This window comes from Numenius arquata, chromosome 3 (assembly GCF_964106895.1).
Source record: "Numenius arquata chromosome 3, bNumArq3.hap1.1, whole genome shotgun sequence".
Classification (NCBI taxonomy): Eukaryota; Metazoa; Chordata; class Aves; order Charadriiformes; family Scolopacidae; genus Numenius; species Numenius arquata.
In genome coordinates this window covers 12,702,941-12,725,096 of record NC_133578.1, presented here as the reverse complement: position 1 = coordinate 12,725,096, position 22,156 = coordinate 12,702,941, and the positions used below count along the sequence as shown (strand labels likewise).

At 42.4% G+C, this 22,156-nt stretch overlaps 1 protein-coding gene across 1 annotated transcript in view; it reads left to right on the top strand.

Annotated features, from left to right (window-relative positions):
- The window catches only part of PDIA5 (protein disulfide isomerase family A member 5), a 101,809-nt gene extending 92,103 nt beyond the window's left edge, over positions 1-9,706 (top strand). The window contains exons 16-17 of the mRNA XM_074145667.1: positions 6,748-6,882; positions 9,626-9,706. Of these exons, the coding sequence (XP_074001768.1) occupies positions 6,748-6,882; positions 9,626-9,706 (216 nt within the window). The remainder of the gene's footprint in view (positions 1-6,747; positions 6,883-9,625) is intronic.
- Positions 9,707-22,156: the final 12,450 nt, after the last annotated feature.

Sequence of the window (22,156 nt, the reverse complement as noted above, 5' to 3'; positions counted from 1 at the left end):
TTTGAAGATGAGCAGAGCCTGAAGCTGCGAAATACGTGTGTCTGGCTCTGCAGATTCGCTCTAAGGGGGTGGTTTTGGCGCAGAAGCCCTCGCTCCACCCCCCCCGGGGTTGTGTGTAATGCTGTGTATTTTTTCATCATCTGCACTGCTGGAGTTGGAGTTTAAAAATGCAGTGCTCGGAACATTGGCCCCAAATGTCATTTCTTGTTGGCCACATCGCTGCTGGTGGTTTTAGCAGAAATCCCGAGCCTGCACGCTTGCCTAAAGCAGTGGCTATTGCAAAACACGGCTCTGGGTGTAACCCCTAACCAGAGCCCCCATGTCTTTCCGTCTACCTGGAGAAATTCAGTGCCAGTAAGACCAGATCAGTGGCCAGGCTAGTCTAGTGAAGCAGTTAGCGTATTGCTTTCAGTTATTTAAAAAGGAAAAAGGGGAAAAAAAAGCCATCTGAAGCATTCTTGCCTTGGGGTGCTGTGGCCTTTGCCTCCAGCTGCCTTTGGCCTGTGCTCCACAGCTTGAGTTTTGGCAATGACCAGTGTATGTCAGAAAATGCAAATGTGAGGATTGTCACTTTGCTGAACAGATTGAAGAGCAGGAAGGCATGTTCGCTAACTACTCCAGAGACTCTTGAAAGGGCACCAGCTAAATCTTCAAAAAATCTGCATCCTGCCTTTTGGCTGATCCTAAAGTTCAGCTTGAAGGAACTGATTTGTGATGCTCCAGCTTGGATTTGCTGAAGGGAAGCTCTTGACTCCTCAAGGCCTCTCAGTAACAAATCTCTGGAACTCCCCCAAAAGGGGCTGCTGTTTGACCAGTCTTTTCCATTTTCACAGAAGACTCTTCCTGTACAAATGCACTGACCCAAATCAGAGCGCTCAGCTGGGTTCTAGTGAGTTTGTACAGAAACAGCTGTGGCAGAGGTTGCCGGAAGGGGTGCAGCTGATGGGGGGATCTGGGGTGTTAGCAGGGGGTTGCGAGTCAGCAGTGAAACCACTGTGTATCGTGCATTGGCTTTGCAGGCATGTTTCTAGGCTTGAACCACGGTTTAAAATCATGGTACCAACCACATCACTGTACAGAGTTATCCAAATGAGTTAAATATTTGAGTTTGGCCAAGAATTTGATCCCTATTTGCTTCAAAAGCATGTGTTGAATTTCTTTTTAATTAGACTCATTAAATATGGTGATGTTAGCACTGTACATCATGGTGCCTACTAATGGATCATCCCTTTTGCAAATATGCCTGCTTTGAGAAGAGCTGATGAATTGCAGCTATGGTAATGCTGCTGTGGCACATCAGAGCAGCTAATAATGAATCTTCCATTTGCAAAGCCTTTCACATTGAGAACAGTAGCTGAATTGAAACAAGCTTTAACAGAACAGCTCGTAACTGCTGTTAGGATCCAGAGCAGGTAATATAAATAGAAACCTATGGAGTAATCATAGAGAGGAATGCACATCTTTCTTATTCCTAGGTGCTTTTAAGACATTTGGCAACAACAGACTTTTTTTCCTAATAATCAGGTAATTGTCGTCTGGAATTGACTATACTTTAAAAATGTTCCGTGGAAGCATTCTTTTCCATGCTGCATTTTACTTTTATTTTAATTTTTTTTTGAGCTTATCATATATCATTTCTCTCTCAAATCAATATTCAGTTAGTTATTCACTTCCATTTTCATAACAAAAGTCAATATTAGCTCCAGCAGAGATTTATTTCCTTGAATCAATAAACCAGTGTATGGCAGTACATATTTTAACAGGAGAGCAACTAGGATTGCAGGGGTATTTTTACTATATCATCATATGGTGACTGGGAGACAAACTGTTAAAGTGAAAGAGGTTTAAGAATAGAAAGGAGGAGTTACCTGGAAGGTCAAGGGATCCCACTTTCAATTTTCTGCACATCTGTTTGAACCACTGGATGTAATTGTGTTCCTTCCCTGCAAGATCTCTCTAGAGCAAAAAGTTGTTTCACAATTCTGTTGGAAGGGAACTGTGATTCTTGGTGTATGATTAGATGATACTGTGAGTACTTCTTTTTCCTTCTAATACTTACACGGTAAAAAAATAAGGCATCTTCCTTCTGTTACAGTTGAGGCACACAGAGATCAACGGTCACATTTTCAGCATAGCTCCACTTCTGTTTAAGCACCAAAATGAAAAGTTCAGATTTTTGCAACAGCTCGGTATTCATGATCAGACCACTTCATCTGAACAATATGCCGTGCTCTATTTCCTTTTTGAAGAGCTCTTCAGAGCTGGTCATACATTGCTCACATTCTAGTGTTGTGCAGAGTTAAGTTTGTAACTCTGTAGTTAAGCTCCCACTTCTTTGGTAAAACCATAAAACGTTGTGGGACTTCCCTTTTTAAGATAAAGATATCTTCCCATCCCAGATGTTGCTAGAGTTGTGTTAAACTATACCAACTATGGAATAAAGGAGAAATGCATACTAATTTGGTATTAATTTTTATGCATAATTATTATGCATTAGTATTATGAATACTAACCTGGTATTATTATACGCTGAATAGTAGTTGTGAGGAACTACCAATAACATCAGGAAGGCTGGTTGTACTCCAAGGAACTTCTTCTGGGGTCCACAGTCTCTGATGGACTGTTATTTCATTTGATAACTATTCTATCCCTGCTTCAGCTACTGAACAGGATGGTGATAAACCTGAACAGCATTGCCTCTGGAGAGAGAACTTGTGTATAATGATGTATTGTCAATATGTAAGGCAGCTATGTAATAGCACTTTAAGGTGTTTTTTTTTCTTCCTGTAATGTTTTTTCAGTGGATTTTTCCCTTTGGTTATAGGAAAGTTAGGAAGGCTCAAGAAATTAAATTTTAGCCCTAACAATCAAAATCTCCATAAAATCAATCTTGTGTTCTGAAAGCTGTTAGTCTGGGTTTTTCCAGAATAAACACACACACACACTTCAGTCTTACACCACCGTTCGGAGACTTTCTTGCTCTCACAGATTTTTAGAGGGTTTTTTCCCTCTTGATGAGAGGGAATCCATGAGAGGTGATGTCTTGGCTCCTGGATACATTTCAGGGATGTCTCATGCTTAATCTGTCTGAAATTTCTGGTTGAATAGAGTTAGTGTTTTTACAAGGCAAAGCATCTTGGTCTTGCTCACCTATGCTTTCCAGTGAACTTCCATGTAACTTCTTGCCTGAAGTTGAACATGAAGATCATTTCTGAGAGCAGCATTCTCCAGCAAGCTTTAGCCAGATTCTTGGTAACCAGAGGTTTTTTGGGTTATTTTTCGTGACTCAGTTTTCTTCTTTAATGATGCAGAAAAAACGATCATTGATAAGAAGATAAGAGAATGAGAGGAAAACCTTCCTGCAATATGTCACCGTTCACTTGAGCCAGGACTGAAGCAATGCTTTTCTTTTTGTGGGCTGCTTCTTTTTATGTGCAGCCTTTCAGTAGAGTCATGGAGTGATTCACCCGAACTGAAAACTGCTGTAGGAGACTCCTCTACCAAAAGCAGAGTTTAATATTCACAGCTCATGATAACACAAACAGAACGAACCGAAGGGCATCGGCGCTGTTTGCTGAAATTCTGGTACATCTCGGAGTTCAGCTGTCTGAAGTTGACAGAATTGAGATTGGAATTGGTCCTCAGTCCAGAAGTGTGTTTTGCTACAAGTGTTTTCAGCTTTACTTTTCTCTTTTTGCAGTGCACTATATTTGATCTTCCGCTGCGAGACAGGCAAGACAATTAGGACTGTGATGCTATGGTAATGAGTGCATAGAGATGGTAGCAAGCTCTATATTTAGGCTGCCTTAACATTTCCACTCTGAAGTAATCACTCAAGCTCTCCTAAGTACTCTTACTCAGCTACTGTTGGCAGCAGGCATTTGAAACGCAGCCTCAGATACAGTCTTGGGAATTAGATGTCTCCCTATGAAATTTGGTCGGGTCTGTATGAGTTACAAGGCTTTCAAAAATTGCCATTTCTCTTCTCTCACTAGCTGTAAAAATAACTGAACGGGAATGTATGTTCTGAGGAGCTGGGCTCAAAATGACATTTGCAGGAGCAGCGGTGAGTCCACGGGGCTGTGTGGGAGCTTGCATCAGGAGCATTTCAGAGAGTGACAGACCATGGACATGTCCTCCAAATGATACTCCAGATATATGCGTCCCTTGCCATTAGACCTGTTAGATTAGGCATAGCATTAGGCTAATGTGGCTGTTGCAGCCAGACTTAGACTGGGGTCTTTGTGCATTATTTCAGAGCACAACAAATGCACAGATAGACCAGCTTAGATATCCATGTGCTGTAGAGAAGACCTGTACCTCAAACAGACTACTAAACATTTCTTTCAGAAGCCATCTCGTTGTAGTCCATCAGTCATCTGTTTTGAGGCAACAAATAACGATGTGCTGAAGAAGGTTAACAGTAGCTTGTAGCATTGCATTCCTCCACCATGCCCTCTCCTCACTGGGAGCTATTCCCATAAAAGCCTTTTGTAAGTGAAATAGGGCTCTTTGCTCCAACCAAAGCCAGTCTAGATGTTTCCAGAGAGGTACAGATAAAGAGGGTTTCTCCTCCTTCCAGTGTACTTTTCCTGCTCTCCAAGACACTATCTAAGAACCGATGAGTCATCAGTCACAAAAGTTTCTTGCATCAGACCAGCTACTAAGATCTAGATGAGTGCATGTATACCTTCCCCTTTTTCCATGTGTGATATTTAGAGCAGTGAGGAAAAAAAACACTTTTATTTATTCTTCTTGTTTTCAGGGAACCAGGACTCCCACTATTCTTTCTGTGTTAATACTGTGACATGAAATAAATGTTTGTCTCCACTGTAGGCTTTCCTTTACACAGAAGTAGCCAACAGGGCTCTACATTTTGGCTGGCTGCTAAGGTCAGGAAGGCATAAATACTTAGATGAAACTCTTTTGCAGTGTATTATTCCTAACCTTTCGTTTTAACTGGCCCTGAGTGAGTAGGAGTCTTTCTGTTTACAAAAGGGGGAAAAAAAAAAAAAAAGTGTGATCATATGTGTTTTTAACAGCTCTCAAGAGTCCTGTTTCTGTAATAGCCTTATTAATGTTTAAAATGGGAAAACAGAAGCCAAATATTTAAGGTAAGAACACTGCTCACTTTATATAGTGCTTTCCATCGGAAGATAGACCCAAGTGAGATCTTGCCGAGTATTGTCTTGTCTTGTCTTGTCAGGCATTCAAAGCCAAAACAAAGCAAGCAAATTAACTGAAGTTGGCTTTGCCAATCTCTTTAATTACTGCTAGGATAATGAGATCAGGTTTTCTCGTTTTGACAGTGTCACCATGAAACTGGAGGGCATTGTGGAATATTAAGTGGTCTTTTAATTATGGAAGAACAGTTCAGCTGCAACCCTAAAGTCAGGCAAGCAAAAGGTATTTTGATCAGATTGATTGAAGGAGGCTCATGGATCGGAAATTTCAAGTTAAGATGTGGCTGCTGTGAAATTAGCACTTGATACATTGTAACCCACAATTGCAAAAATCGTTCCTCTAATTTGTTTGGCTTTTTTTTACATAGCTTGTACTTAAACCTGCTTGCTGTTCAGCAAAGCCTATATCAGGGCTGTGAAGTCAAGCCTGTATGTTCAGAGCGAGAACTGCCGCTCGCGGGAACAGTCAGTGCGAAATCACAGCAGAGGGCTCGGCTGCTTTAAGTAGAAGCCTATAAACTGCATTTTGTTTCCCCATCAGAAATGTTAAGTGCAGCCCCTCCTTCAATACTTCACAGATTCAGGTTTCAAATGTCAAATACTCTAAACTAGAATTGGCCTGAACCGATGCTCCGGGGCTGCGAGGCTGCGCTTTCCTCCCTCTGCCTGCGCTGAAGCAGGCGGGGACCGAGGGTGTTGCTTGGCTGCCAACAGGCTGAGAGCACGGCAGCCTGTTTCCTGCTCGTTGTGTGACAGTAGCATCTAGAGGTTTCAAAAGGAATTAAAGCCCACTTGGCTAATGGCTGCACATAACGTACAGTCCCTACCTTAAGGGATAGACTGGAAAAAAGACAGGAAAGGAAAGAAAAACTCAGGCTGAGATGGCAAGCAAGCAACCTTCTTCTCTATGGCAGTGCTCTGGCCTCTCGCCCATCCCCCTTTGACCTTAGAAGAACTGAATGGGGTTTACAAAAGCTATTTGGGGCAGAAATCATTAATCTATGATATAGATTAATGCCTGCATAAGTGACCAGCCACGTTTGTCCGAGAACAGAAGAGGTAACTTTTCCGAGCGTTAGCCGTGCCACAGGAAGGAGGTTGGGTTAGGTGGGTCGTTACCATTATCAAAGTCACTCTGTCACCTTTCATCACTTAAAACTTGAAGTGCCAGAAAAATACTGCGGTGTGACAGAGCTGTGACTGCCGTGCTTGGATTTGGTGTTACTAACACAACCTCTGGATTTCCCGTTTGGAGTCTATCGGAGTGCTCAGCAGGGAGGCTGGGAAGGTGATTTTCTTCTCTGTGAGTCGAATGTGCCTTGCAGCTGCGTGGGCCAGGTGCTGTGTGAGCAGTGTTTCAGTGGGAGGGAGCAGGCTTCTGCTCTGCCATTCCCATGGCTTGTCCTGATGACCACCTTCTGACCTTCCTCCACAGCTGAGCTGTTGCAAAAGCCGTTGCATTTTTGGCAGAAGACTTGGGTCTCTCCTAAGCTGCAGCAGCATAACCATGAAGTGGGGTCTTGCTTTGTCTTCTGCTACCTCATGCTGATCTCTTTCGTTTCAGATCGCCTACGCCGCAGTGGACTGTGCCAAAGAACAGAACCATGACCTGTGTAAGCAGGAGGGGGTTGATGGCTACCCTACCTTCAACTATTACAACTACGGGAAATTTGTGGAAAAATATACTGGAGAAAGAGGGGTAAGTGAAAGCAAGAGTCATCTCCTGCTACAGAGAGGAAGGTCTCTGCTGCCTTGCAAATGAAAATTGTGGAGTAAATTTTTACCACGCTGGAAAGATGTTTAACTGCTTCTGTTACTGTCTTACACGGATGAATCATTGTGTACCACACCCCTGTACATCTCTGCATGAAGAACGTACTTGGTTTATTTTAGGTATGCGAGAAGAGGAAAAAGGAGTAGATTTGGTAGTGCTTTGTTGTGTGTTTTGTTCTTTAAGCTGAAGTCTGCAAGTGAATTTGGACCCAGTGAAAGGCTTATTGCACGGGCTGCTGCTAGGTGCAGAAATGCCAGAAAATACAGAACTTGCTCCTGTGAGTCCTGAATCTGGATCGTGCATATACTGCAAACGTGGGTCCACCAGGCTGCCAAATGGTGACCGGCCATTGGTTTCATAGCAGGGACAAAGCTGTCCTTTGGAGACTGGGGGAGAAACTAAATATCTCATTCTCCCTGAATCAGATTCACTCCTGGAGCTCAGGATGGAAAGACCAATTGTGCCATCTAGCCCATGGGCTGAAGCTTCATTCTGTTGTCCTGCTGTGGCCAGCTAATTATATACTATGAGTACAAGGGGCAGAAATGGCAAAATGCCTTCCGTGGTTGTAAAGTGCCTGAAAATAAGAGACCATTTGTGTGCGTTCTCTGTCATAGCCTCCTAGAGGGAGGTTACTTCTCAGCAGTGATGGATTGCCCAGAGAAGCTAGGGTATGCAAGAAAAAACTTGGGATCTTCAAACTATTCAGTATTTTGATAAAAGAGCCTTGCCTGAAAGTTATTCCTGCTATTACAGCTCACCAAATTACAGAGGAGCATGAAGAAAAGGCCAAATTCTGAGGTTCTTTGTCAGTCCGGATCTTAGAGAAGTCTTCGTGGACCTTCACTTCCTGGTTTTCTCCAGCATTAGGACCCCAGTAATTACCATTTCATGTGCTGATACAGGCATTGTTATGGATACTGTGCTTTAGTTCCAATTGTGGATCTTTTCTTAAAAGCAAAGATTGGTGTAGTAGCCAACAATTAAGTAAAATTTCAGCTGCAATCTTTGTATTTCTAACCCATACTTATAGAAATGATATATGAAAGGAAGGATCTGTGGTGGCTGATAAATAGAATTTAGGAAGACAGGAGTGCTGTGAGGCCACAGCAGTTGGGAGATGATTATCCCTATGCTGGAAAGTGGACTGACTAATCCCTTGCGTGCAGCCAACCCTTTCTTGGGTAGAATTAAATTACCCAACAGGAACACCGCAATCCTTCTGCTGCTGGCAACTGTTCCCCCTCCACCTCTCCTGGGATCTATGGTCTTCTCCTTGTGCAGCATCAAATTAGGTTTTGTTACCTCCTACCGTGGTAATGCTGGAGGCAGTGCTTAGCACAGAGCCTTCCACGGACTTTCCCGGTCTGTTCACACATCTGTTTCAGCAACAAGGGATTGCGCTGTTAAAGGACTTCTCATTGTCATGACAGCACCTTTTGAACCACGTTGGCCAATCACCTGCCACCTTGCGAAACAAATCTCAGGAGAGAGCAGTGGGAGCCAGGGGACCTGTTTTCTGTTCCTGATTCTGGCACTTAATCAGTAGATGTCCATGAGCAGTTAGTTCAGTGTGGTCCCGATGCTGTATCATCATTTCACGTGGGCAGGGAAGAAAAGAGATGGTGTCAGCTGCTGTGGGAGGAACATGGCCTGTTACAGCAGCAGCCAGAGCCAGTAGAGCTGGAGCTCTCAGCTCCTTCCCACCCCACACTGGAGCACTGGCTATGGGGAAGAGCACGTCCCTCGGTGGTAGCCTGTCAGTGGTCCTCCACACCTTCCAGGGAATTGCAGTTCCAGAGCAGAGATTTTTAGGGCACTTCACCCCAAGCAGTTCAAGCAAGGAAGAGTCAGGACACCCTCTGACCCAAGTGTACTTTAAATGACTTCCAGACACACTGCTGTGAAAACGGGTCCTCCCATGGGACCTAGTGATTGCCAGATGTCCTCAGATGATGTATGGTCAAAACTTGTCACTTCAGGTTTTTTCAATGGAAGAATAGTGAGTGGTTTTAGAAGTTCAAGTTCTTGTTGTTCAATCTTCTCAAAAAGCTTCCCAGCTCTGGGGCTTTTTTGGTTTGTTTTCAAAAGGAAACTGCTGGCATCTGGCAGCCTTAGAAATCAGAAACTCTTAAGTTGTTGAAATACAGAGGTCAGGATCTAGGCATCCAGGTCTGAAATTGTTTGACAACAATTTTGATAGTAACTTGAAAAAATGTAATTCTCTTCATCTGAATGTGTAGAAAAGGAGGAAGATCATTATCAAAACTGTTAAGGAATGAGGAGCAGCAGCAAATGTGTGTATGGCCAACAGCTGATCCAGTAACTGCTTGCAAAATGACACAGGTAGCATGCAAATGTGGCATGAAAATGTCTTTGAGAGTGTTTTTGACAAGTAGGCATCGGTGGCATTTCTAGGGACAGATTTTACATTGTCCTGTTAGCTTTAGGGCCTTTTTCTCTATGTGGCATCTGGGTGGATATTTTCCCCTTGTATTGCAGCGGAGCAGCACTGGAGCAGAGCACTGCACGATGGGGCGATGCAGAAGCAATAACTGTTCCTTACTTTATATTCTGCCGTGGGATACAGAAGCTAAAAGCGTTCTTGACACATTGTTTTGGTTGGTTTGTAAAAATATGACCTGTATTTTTCTTTCTTCAAAAACAGGAGTCTGGATTCACCACTTTCATGCGAACCCTGAGAGAAAGAGACCATGAAAGAGTAGGAAAGAAGAAGGATGAATTGTAGTTTCTGCCTCAAAAGAAGCTTTCCGCTGCACTGTGAATGGTTCCAGGTCTTTTGTTAATGCACCTGAGACTTCACATATTCTCAAGACAGAGACTTTTTTTTATAAACAGCCATGGCCATTTTGTACAATTTTGAAATAAAGTGAAACCACTTGATTTTTAAAAGGAAAATAAATTAGAATGTTGCCATAATGTTTTAAAGAAAACTTAGCATTTTCTCTCATGTTGTGAGACTATGCCCACTGACACTCCTATGCAATATTTTTGTAGTCTGTAGTGTGTCTGTAGGTGATGTTGTTTGATAGGGTGATTTTTTTTTTTTTTTTTCAAGGTATTGCAGTACTTGTAAAAAACAAAGGGGAGGGGACACATTTTTTGTTTTGTTTTTTTAAACCAGTGAAGGAAAGTGGGACTTGTAACACACAGATTAATCCAAATGCAGTTTTACATTCTTGTGAAATAGTTACATGTTCTTCAGTGAGATTTGGGGGAACAATTTTAAGGTGCTCAGGGATAAATAAGGTATCTGAGTTAATGAAGACATTAACATTGACCAGTCCAGATCTGTTGATTTCACTTAAATCTCTCTGGTCTTTAAATCAGGACTGTTTACATACCTTTATAGAATGTATTGAGTTAATTAAACCAAGTGTCAAAAAGCAGCAGAGCATGGGTAAAATTAGACTAAACCCTCCTTTTTTTGGCATCAATATTGTCAAATGCCTCTGTAAGTTATGGCCGGAGTGATTACCCTATGGGGGTATACAGTTACCATTATAGGATATACAATCTCCCTTCAAATTATGATTGGGCCATATCAAATACATGTTGGAAAGTGTTATGTTCAACTGTTTTGATAAATGCATAATACTTTTGATAATGCAGTAATTACGTACGTTACGTGTTTACATGCCAAAAGTTGATCTGTGTTTGTATGTGGGATTTTTCCTTTTTGCTCTTTAAGGAGTTGCATAAACAATCCGTCTCTGACAAAATCACCACTGTAAAACCTGTACTGGCAGCAATTGAAATGTGTTACACTCTTGATACTTTTAAAGAAAAAAAATAGATGTTGATCTGGAGGTACTTATGTCTTCACAGGAGGGGAGAGGGAGGGGCAGGAAGTTGTGATTCACTTTGAACTAAAAATAAATTTTAAAACAGACAAGTATTTTTATCATTAATCAGCCTTGTTCAGCTTCTTCCCCGCTGGGTGAGCGACCGTAGCTGGTGGTGGCTTAGTAAGAGCCAGCACAGGCAGGACAGGTGCCCACCTCCCCTTCACTGGGGACACCCAGGTGTCCAGGTGTGCTGGGTGGCACAGTGGGGTGTTTGGTGGGGCGAGGGGCGGCCTCCATCTGCCCTGGCATTCAACGGGCAGATGAAACGGCTTTTTACCGTGAAGAACTGTGCCTTGGGTCTCAAATCTTCCTCCTCCTCCTCACTCTGCCCATCTCATTTCCTTTTGCCAGTTTGGTTCCTTGGTGAAGGCCGTGCTCATGGACAACTCGGTGCTGTGCTGCTCAGGAGGTGAACGGCATCTTACCTCCTTTCTCGATATTTTTTTTTCCCCTCTTCTCTCTTGCCCAATTAATGGCACTGTACGTTTGGCACTCGTTAAGCTGCTGAAGCCATTAGTGAGTAATCTGGAATACCAGTAGCCTGATTGGCCTTGTATGGTAGCCAGCTTGTTAACCATGACATCAGTTTGAATGGCGATGGAGCTGTGCCAAGTATCTTCTCTTATTAAGCACCTGATGAGTCTCTTCACTCAAAAAATCAGCTGTGGGGTAGTACATAATATCCTAGTGTGAAAGTAGCTTAATTTAGTAAGTCTCTTACTGTGGGTTTTTTTTTTTTCTTTTCTGTTAGCATACTTACTTCATGTTGTGTTCAGTGCTTTTGCATAAGATCACGGTAATTCTTTCTTTCAAGCTTTCAGTAGCAAACTGCCCTACATTTACAAAATTATATATATTGATGCCATTTGATTCGAAACAGGAATTGTTTTGCTTATCAGCAAACTATCAAGTATGATCAGTCTAGAACTTACTGCATTTTTTTTTTATCTTAGAGTCAAAGCAGCTGGCATTAAAGAAATACAGTCTCCAGAAATGCTCGAGCATTTCTGTGCATAGGCTGTGCCTATGTTTGTGCTAATTGCTGAGAAATGTAGACTTAAAAAAAAAAAAAAGGAAAAAAAATCATAGCTTGCCAATGGTGACATCACTTGTCAGGATCATTCTGAATTATAGGCTTTAGTAAATGTTTAGGATAGGACAATTGCACACTGTGCTTCAGACCAGTAATTCCTTACAGCTGGTTACACCATAATAAAATTAAAATTAGGGATTCTCATTTTTCCCTTCAGTCTTTTGTCAGTTACTTCTTGGACTTGGGCATTCATTTTTTCTTGGCTAATCATGTGTTAATGCACAAATATAAAATATTTGAGAATAATTTACCTTCTGTTACAGGGTCGTGACTCATCTGGTTTATAGTCTCAATGGTTTTTGGAAAATACAGTTTTGAACACCATAAACGATTACATCAAATGGCTGACAAAAGCCTTAGTTACTGTGAACTAGAGTGTACCGTGAGCTATGAGCTTTGCTTCCAAGCCTTTTTAATTAGGAGACCCGGTCTGGATCTCGGTTACACTGTTGTAAATCTGTTGCCTCCAGTAAAACAGAAGTTGGTGTTTGTATTTGCTAGTGAAGTCAGTTTATGTTTATATTTGCTTCAGTCAAGTTGAAATTGAAATACTTTGGAATTTTTTTTTCTACAAACTGTGAATGAAAAGTATCTTATATTATAAGAGCTCTTACTCTGTATATTTAAACGGTTGGGCATTGCACACACTCAGATTTTCTAGCCCCTAGTAGTAGGTGCACAGCCCAGGCGTTCATAACCACATAGGAATTTCTGCCATGGTTAAAAGTGAGTAATTTGGGCTTTCAAATCGTGATTCATTTATCAGCAAGAAACTTAATTGCTGATAACAAATGGTTTGCAGTGAATCAGAGATTCTGCTCTTGCAATTATGGGTTTGCTCTTTCAGCCCTTTTAAGGTGTGATGCAGAGGCCTGAGACATCCGCTACGCTGTTAACCCCAAGCAGATTGAGTCTCGTTGAGAAGGGGTAATACGTGTACGCAGCAGAGAGGCTGAGCAAGGATTGTGTATCGCTTTGTTCCCCCCAGTGTTGGCTTAAACACCATATAAATACCCCACAGGTCTGAGTCCCCTTGTGGAGTTGGACGGAGAGACAAAGGGCAGCAGGACCAAGCATTTTGTGCAGACTGAAGCAGCTGGTTGGGAAATGGTTTCCCCATTTAATGGTAGAGCCTGAGATGTTGGATTTGTTTCATCCACTAAAGGAAGGAAAAAGGAGCCCTGACAAGATCCCAGGAGAGTGAATACTCTGGGATATGGGAGACCTAGGTTGAAGTCCCAAGAGAAGCATATGCTTTTATCCCGGTCCCCTGCAACCCAAGAGGATAATTTGGCTTCTGTTGTAAAGGAGTTATCCCTCTGTCTCTGACCCAGTAACTATGTCCTTATTTGTTCAGAGCAGACCAACTAGTGGTGAGGGGGCTGGAGAACAAGTCTTATGAGGAGCGGCTGAGGGAACTGGGGTTGTTTAAGCCTGGAGAAAAGGAGGCTGAGGGGAGACCTTATCGAGGAGGTTGTAGAGAGGTGGGGTTTGGTCTCTTCTCCCAAGTAACAGGTGACAGGACAAGAGAAATGGCCTCAAGTTGTGCCAGGGGAGGTTCAGATTCGATATTAGGAAAAATTTCTTCATCAAAAGGGTTGTCAAGCATTGGAACAGGCTGCCCAGGGGAGTGGTTGAGTCTCCATCCCTGGAGGTATTTAAAATACATGTAGATGTTGTGCTGAGGGACGTGGTTTAGTGGTAACCGCAGTGCTGGGTTGAACGGTTGGACTTGATGATCGTAAAGGTCTCTTCCAACCAAAATGACTCTATGATTCTATGAACTCCTATAGGAGAGACTGGAAGAAACTTGCTTTCCAATCTGAACCAAGAAAGGCAACTTAGCAAATGTCCTTTTCCTCTTTCCTCCCCCTGCAAAATTGCATTCTGGATCTGATAGCCCCATTGACACCACCCCCCAACCCCCTCCTAACTGGTTGCAGTTGGGTGAAAACAGCCTTGGGAATTTTTCTAAACTCCCCCCCAGGCCAAATTAGGTCCCTGAATCTTGCTGACTTCTCTCAACAGTCATCCACAAGGATAGATTGATATTAATGGTCAAAAAAAAAAAGATTAGAGGGGTAAGGTTTATGTCCTTACAGCATTTAATTAGGGAGTAAAAAAGCGGATGCAACTCCCGTCATGAGTAAGCTCTAAGAGAATGCTTCAGACAGTCTCATTTCAGATGGAATTGCTTCATGGATGATTTTGATTTTAGAGGCTTACTGCTTTTCAAAAGAAAAGTCAAGACCTGGTGGCTTAGTCTACAGATCCTTCCATAAGCTGTTTTCCTTTTAAAAATCAAAAGCAAAATCACTCTCCATATTCTTTATAGTCTTATATTAAGAGAAAGAAATGTTGCCGGTATGGGTTTCCTAGAATAATACTAAACCACTGCCAACTGCATTTTACAAACTATGAAACAAGCCATTTGCTCAAAACGACACTCAGGGGAGTGAGGACTGTTGCCCACGTGCACCTCATTTTAATTTAATAGGCTTATTTTAGTGAGATTGGGTCTGTAATGGTACACTGGGATTGCAGGAGTAAATTCTGAAAACTGAGAGGGGGGGAAATTAGCTTTTATCAGCAGGTGCTGAGCATTGGGGCCAAAGGCTGGCATTTCCTTTGCCTTTGGCAGCCCAGCATCCCTGAGCATTCCATGGCTCCGCTGGAACTGCGGGTGTGCAGCCCTCTGGCTAATCCGATTGTATACATAACTGCTCTCTGCTGGAACTCATCGGAAACCAAAATTTCTCCTGTTATTTTACTTGGCTGGTCGTGAGAAGTTGCTACGCTTTCTCTGTGCATCTTGCTTTTATTTACCGATTAAGGAAGGAGAGTACCTGGGTGTTTCTGCAAAGGAAAAGACTCCAAATACCATTTTATCTGCTGGCAACCAGGACTCCTGGAACGCCTGACTGACCGGCACCACTGAAATACTCCCTGCGAAGCACCCTTGACTGCCTCGGCTTTTGCCAAGGTTTTGGCAGGCTCTGTATGATGCAATGTTGCAAAAAATCTCAGTATCTAAGGCAGCGATTTCCAGACTCTGGTTTCCAAGGAGTTAAGCTGAAGCGTAAACTCTGCGTATTCATCGGCCAACTGTAGCTGGGTTTGAGGTCTGCAAAAAGATGGTCTGTTAGCCCAAAATTTAGGGCATCAGAGCTCCAATGCTGGCCCATAATTAAAGCCAGGAGGATGTCCAGGCGTTTCCACCCAGCTGCCCGACGTGGTCCCTGCCCCTGGAAGTGCTCTGTCCTCCTGCCCGGAGCACTCGCAGCTCTTGCAGGGCAACTGTGCTCCATAAGGAACAGTTCTGTGTTTGCTTAGAAAGCATCATAGTGCTAATTATTCTCATTAGCTTTGAGCCACTAATAAATTATCTATCCTATTGCTCTTCCATCACTCAGTAATGAGAACCATTTAGTCAGATTTCGCAGATACTGCTCCCTCCCTCTCTACAGCACATGATTCCCTGCAAGCATTCATCATAGGAAAAAAGCTCCTACGTGAACAAAATCTTTTCAAATTAGTCTCTGGTGCCCCAGTTAAGTGGGTGTCTACATCGCAGGCATGCAGAAGAGCCGCCTTCATTAATATGTGCGATTCTGCGCGAGCTGATTAGCTCTTGCAGCTCATTTGGTAGCAAATGTGTAAATCCGTCACACTCTAAATGCCAAATATGTGCACAGCTAAATTATGGAGAAGTAAGAAACGCTGTAAGAGTTAGGAGTCTTTACTTGGGGAAAAAAGGCCCTTAGCCCATGCATTAAATTGGAGCTCTGGATTTATCTAGAGCATTTGTCACTCCTCTGCTTTGTGATTTTTCTGCTTGCAAAATGAGTAATTCTTCCCGCGGTGTTGACGGTCCTTTCGGTGTGTGTGGGTGTTTCATATCGTGCCTAACATTTGTAACGGACACCTGATATCTAGTCTCCGTTCCCGTAAGACAACAATAGCCACAACACAACGCAATCTTCCTTGCACAGTACGTGAAACCAAATGAATCAGTTACTATGTATTATTAATAATCCGGTTGCCATCCCTTTGCTTATTCTTTTTTTTGTTTGTTTGTTTATAAAAAAATTGTGAAGGAGGTTGGGGGAGAAAGTAATTAGTTTTTTTTTTTTAAATGTCTGTTTTTTAGCTAGGGCGGTGTTGCACAATTAAATTAATGTAATAGCACATCTGCCAGCACAAGAGAAGCACTAAAAAATGTCACCTGCCTATGGGGAGGGCTGCAAACATTAAGTGCCCTCAGTCAGTTACTCTGGGACAAAACAAGGAAATTGGCCTTAAAAGCTTCTAATTTATGCATGCGTTTGCTGCCCTTCACGCCAAGTGGCTGCAGAGCCAACCCAGCCTCAGGGAGCCAAGCACCCTCCGCTTTACTTTCTCCTGGCACGCAGAGAAGCTGCAGCAGACCCAGACTGAGCTCTGACGAGAGCAGTATTTTGGCGTTATCTTCTGGCCGTACAGGTTATGGGGAAAGAGCTGCCCACTTCCCAAAAAGTTCCGTCGTGAGAAGCTGTTTGTCTCCAACCTGAGCATAAACTCTCAAGATAATGTTTCCTAGGGAAACGGGAAGCATAATAATGAGGGTCCCATCCTGTACCCTCCAGATTGCTGGTGAGGGGACACTTATTACTGTGCCCCACCCCGTGAGTGTGGATCAGGGTGACCAGATCTAGTGTTTCCTACCACGTCTCCAGCATGTACCGAGACCTCTCCCAGAGTGCGGGATTTGCTTAGAGAGGGAAAGGACAGCCCCGTGCTTGGGCCGTCCCGCAGTGATATCCAGGCCTCTCCAGTGACAACATGGACAAGACACTGCTGGCTGAGGCCTTTTTTCCCTTTCCAGAGAAGAACCAGCTGCCTTCAAGGCAGACCTTCCCTGATACAGCAGGAGTCGTCACAGGAAATCACCGAATCACAGAACAGTAGGGGTTGGAAGGGACCTTTGGAGATCATCTAGTCCAATCCCTCTGCAGGATCCAATCCCTCTGCAGGGTCACCTAGAGCAGGTTGGACAGGAACGCACCCAGGAGGGTTTGGAATTTCTCCAGAGAAGGAGACTCCACAATCTCTCTGGGCAGTCTGTTCCAGTGCTTTGGCACCCTCAAAGTAAAGAAGAAAAATCCTTATGTTGAGATGGAATTTTCTGTGTCCCAGTTTATGCCTGTAGCCTCTTGTCCTGTTGCTGGGCACCACCGAAAAGAGTCTGACCCCATTGTCTTGACACCTGCCCTTTAGATATTTATAAGCATTGATGAGATTCCCCTCTCAGTCTTCTCTTCTGCAGAGCCTCTGCGTGATGCTGCCCAGCTCCTGGCAGGTCCCTTCGGACTTTGGGGTCCATCACTCCTTCCACCTGCAGGAGATGATAAAAGGATCAGGACTCCCAACTTTCCTAAAACCCACCTCTGCACCTTCTGTAGGCGAGAGAGCAGAACAAAAGGAGGGGCTGCAGAAGTCACAGAAGCACAGTTCACCCTGTAATAAAGTCATGTCTCTCCGGCGAGGAACCGCAGTATTAGGCGCATTAGGTATATTTTGGGTGGATGTATAATCTTAATTGTTGTGTATTGTTTGCATTGTAGTCCCAAGATCCAGGTCCTCATTATGCTAGATGCTATACAAATATATAAGAGACTGTCATGCATGGAAAGGCTTTTATTATGTAAATAGTCAGGTTGGGGAAAAAGAAGTAGTGTTATCTCTGTTTTACAGATGAGGCGGTGAGAGGGAAAAAAAAGGAGAAAGCGTTTTGCCCAAGGACACTCAAAGTCTGTGGGTCAGTGCTGGACTTGAAATTCAAGTCTCGATTTAGTTTCTTACCAGCTCTTCTTTCAATTTGTGCACTGCCCACACATAATTAAAAATTAAGCACAAAGAAGACGACAATACCATGTGTAATTTATCTCTATCATCTGGAACAATCATCCAATACTTCTCAGCCAAATCCTTCCCAACTCTTCTCTGTTTCTTCGAAAGCCGCATTTCTTCCATGCCCAATACCTGTGATCACCCGACATGTCAAGTCACCGTACATGCCGTCCTCTGATTTTCTGCAACATATCTCATGTTTGAGTTGGATGACAAACCTGCTCGGGAAAAGACCCTGTTCCATGTGGGGCCATGTCTCAATCGGAGCAACATGCTGAATTTATATTCCAATCCCTTTAAAGAGTGGTACGAGCAGTATTTAGAATAAAAAAAAAAAATCATATACATTCATATACACTTCTGCTGGTGAATATAGCGAGGCAACCAATGTGTTTATAACTGCTGCTCAACCTTAACTGCTAGTCAAAAAATACATATTGATGTGAATAATCTATACCAAAGACAAATAAAACACGGATTTCACTCAAAAGGCACAATATATTTTGCTTTGTGTACATCAATGTTTTATGTCGGGCTTTAGGAAAGAATGTGGGAGGAGAGAATTATGGAAGTCATGACAGTCAGAGGAAAACAGAATAAAATGAATTCAGCATTTACTAAGGCTAGATAATACCAGACCAATTCAATAGCTTTCTTTGATACAGTAATTAATTAGCAAGACAAAGAAGGGAAATCTGACTGGCTGGACTTCAATAAAGTAACTGATGAGGAGCCATGTATAAAATTATATCTCCAACCTGGAGAAGTCTGAGATTTATAGAGGAACTGGAAGGCATACAGGGTGTTAGAAGAAGAGAAGCTGAGCTGTGTTGAAAGGGAATCATTCAGAGCTCCTAAGAAGTAAGTCTTAAGACTTATTATTGTTACTATTTTCATTAATGACCCATTTGGAAAACACAGGTATCCCATCATTAAAAAGTACCGAAGCCACAAAGTTAGGGGGTATCGTTGGTGTAGAGGAAGTTCAAAATATCCCACAGCAAGAACTGAATGTCCTTGAAGAGTGAGGCCACAGAAGCAGTAAGAGAGCAGCAGGAAAAATTCTGCAGGAAACCCATGGAAAACACAACTGAAATTCTGAAAAGCAACAGGAGAGACATTTCCAGAAGAGCGAGGGAAGCATGAACGTCCTTGTATAAGACGCCAATAAGATGTTTGGAATAAACCACGATTCTGATCATTCACTTAAAGAAACCTGGATTCTCAATGAAGTGGGTACAGAGAAGGGCTGCTAAGATGAAGAGACTGGAGAGCCTTTCATGAAAGGAAAGTGTACGTACGCAGCTCGTTTAGCCTGGCAGCTGAAAACCGAGATATGGTTTGATCACTACTTGTAACTACATCAGCTAGGGGAAATATTAAATGTAGGCAATCTTGGCGTATGAGCAAGTGGGTATAAATCGGCTATGAATAATTAAGAGTACACCCTGCAGAGTGAGGGTGCAAAAATTATAGGGCCAAAACCATACCTAGTTTTAACGTGAAGCTCACAAAATGTATGAAATGGATTATGTGATCCAGTTGCCTGTGATACCTGGGGACTGGATTTGATAACCCAGAAACTCCTGCCCGTCCCTATGTCTGAGTATATTCCTGTGTCTTAGCGGGTTTCTATTACAGTGAGCTACCACCTCCATCTTATAATCTTATTAGATATTACAGTGCCTAATAATCCCTTCAGTCCGAAGAAACCTTCTGAATTAAATTTCAAATAGAACATCCTAACTGTGGATTACAAAGCCTTATGTGTGGTTTTTTTTCTTTCTTACTCAAGTAAGTTCATTGTGGCTCTTATTATAAACAAAGACAAATTTCTTTAGGGACCAAGAGTTCTTTGAATATAAATTCTAGTGTTTATGGCAAAACTGTACTTACAAATAATGATTTTCTTATTTATCGTAATTGTTTAAATGGCTTCTAATGAAATTTTTGGCCTCATGAAGTGATCAGCTTGGAATGACTTTCTCTTCTATGAAAATATTTAAATACAAACAAAGTCTGCCAATGTGTTCAATTACAGTCATGTTGGGAACTAAAGGGATTATGCGTACTAGGAGTATATTCATGTGGCTTTCCAGATCAGCTGCTTCTACCAGAGAGGGAATAAAGTAAGCGGAAAAGCCCCAAAGAGAGAGCGTTACTGTTGGAATGGCTTGGGACACAATCATCAGAGAATCTCACTCGTGTTATTTCCATAAGCCCACAATGCTGATGGCCCTGTAAACAAAAAATGCATTAACAACATGTTGCTTTTCAAACTAATTGAGATGCAGCGTGAAGATTACTTTTCAGAAATATGATGTTCTTTATGCAGGAGATCACGCTGGGCCCTGCTGCATCAAGAGCCGTTGGGATAATGCTGTATTTTGTTCTAACATCTGCATTTATTACCAGTGAGATACTTTATGTGAAATTACAAGGTGGCTTCAGACTTGTAAAGCCCTTGAGAATTAAACACTGTTGTTCCATGAAAGAAACTCTTCTTCCCAGCACAGGCCCTTATGACTGAATTGGCAGAGAAGACTTTTAAAAGAGAAGCAAGGAAATAAACTGGATATTCTGCTGATGATTTTTATGACCTTGCTCACACCCAGCTGATGCTGTGTTAGCAAGAACAGTTCACTCCAGCGAATATAATCTTAGCTCTTGTGATTATGGCCACAGGTTTCTCTAAAACCTCTAAAATCAGATGCAATTTTTTTCAGAGTGCGGAATTGTTAGAAAGTCATGGGTTCTTAGCCAGCGCTGTGATTTCAGGAGCCTGATTCAGAGTTTTAGGCACTTGTGATGAAGCTGGGCTGCACTTAACATAAATTCACTGATTCAACATATCTGTGAATTGGCATTACCATCCAAGAAACAGGAAGACACTAATGGATTATTAGTCTAGTTTCCAGCTAAAGCTTGAATAATACTTCCAGCTTCAATCACCAATCTTTAAGAAAGATATAAGGAAAAAAAGGTCCAGAGAAAGAAGCAATAGAATTATAAAGATGTTTAGTAAACAGAAGGGTTTACTTCTGTTTAAAAAAAAAAAGATGAAAGGCTTTGGGCTTAATTAGTCTAAATCAGAGAAGACTGTTACTTTCCCCATAAAAATGGGTTACAAAGTGGATCAGCAATCTGATATATTTCACAGTTTATTATGCTGCAAAGAAAACTGAAGTTGAATTTTCTGAATGTCTTTCTGAGGGTCCTTTGAGACCTTTGCCTCTGTGCTTCTCTTGTGACTCCATCACCGACGAGCACAACTACTGCCAACTCCTCAGGCTCGGTATTTTTCCTTGGGGAAACTTGATTTAAAAGTCGTGTATAAATCCGGTGAACAAAGCCTAAGGGTTTACCTTCCCTACCTTCAGTCACCTAAACCCGAGGCGTATAAAGGCGGCTGGACGTGTCTGCTCCCCCTGCAGTAACTGAGGAGAAATAGCAACAACCAGCTGCTTCACAGTGGGCAAGATCCAGATCATTAAACTTTGGTGAGATAAATCCTGTCCTAACTTGTCCCTGAGTGTTCGCTGTTGGGTTTTGCCTTCAGCTGGCTGATGACATATTAAGCAAGCACATGGCTTCATTATTTTGCTGTACTCATTAAGACGCACCTCGCTGCCATCTCTGAGGGGTTTGGCACCACAGCGACTTCTTCGGCACCAATCCTTCCCGTCCAGCTCTCCCTTCAACGTACTCCTTTTCATCTTCTCATCTCTTCTCCTCCTACTGAAGCACCTGCATTCCTCCACTTTGGTTTCCCTTCGCACTGACTGGCTTTGCTTCTTACGAATCTCAGTTTTCTCTCTGGCTGCAGCTTTCACTAATTTATTTGCTGTGTGGTGCCCCTCTAACAATATTTTACTGCTTTTGTGTCTTAGGGGAGTCAATGGGACAAGAAAAAAAAGCTATTTTAAGTGTAACTGGCTTGTTAGCCATGCAAATTCTTGAATAACAGGTATGATTTAAGTTCTCCGTGAGAGCTTGGAGTGCTGGAGCCGTAACCCCACTTCTGACTCTGTCACTACCTCCCTCAGCGATCTTGTGCAATTTATTTAACCTCCTGGGGCCAGGTTCACCTGAAAATAAAGAATATTACATTTTTTTCCCCTAGGAATGTCTAAGTCTTAAGTAATACATGTGTATATGATTTTTAAAGTCCTATTGATGTAAATGCAAAATGCTTTTTTCCTTCAAAACATTTATAAAAGGTCAAGAGAATTTTAGGGTTGAAAGATAAACAGTTCAGAAGAACTATAAAAATTAAAATTACACATGTATGCACTTATCACAAACCTTTAGGCAGCCTCTAATTAAGTAATCACTACTTCTCAGCATT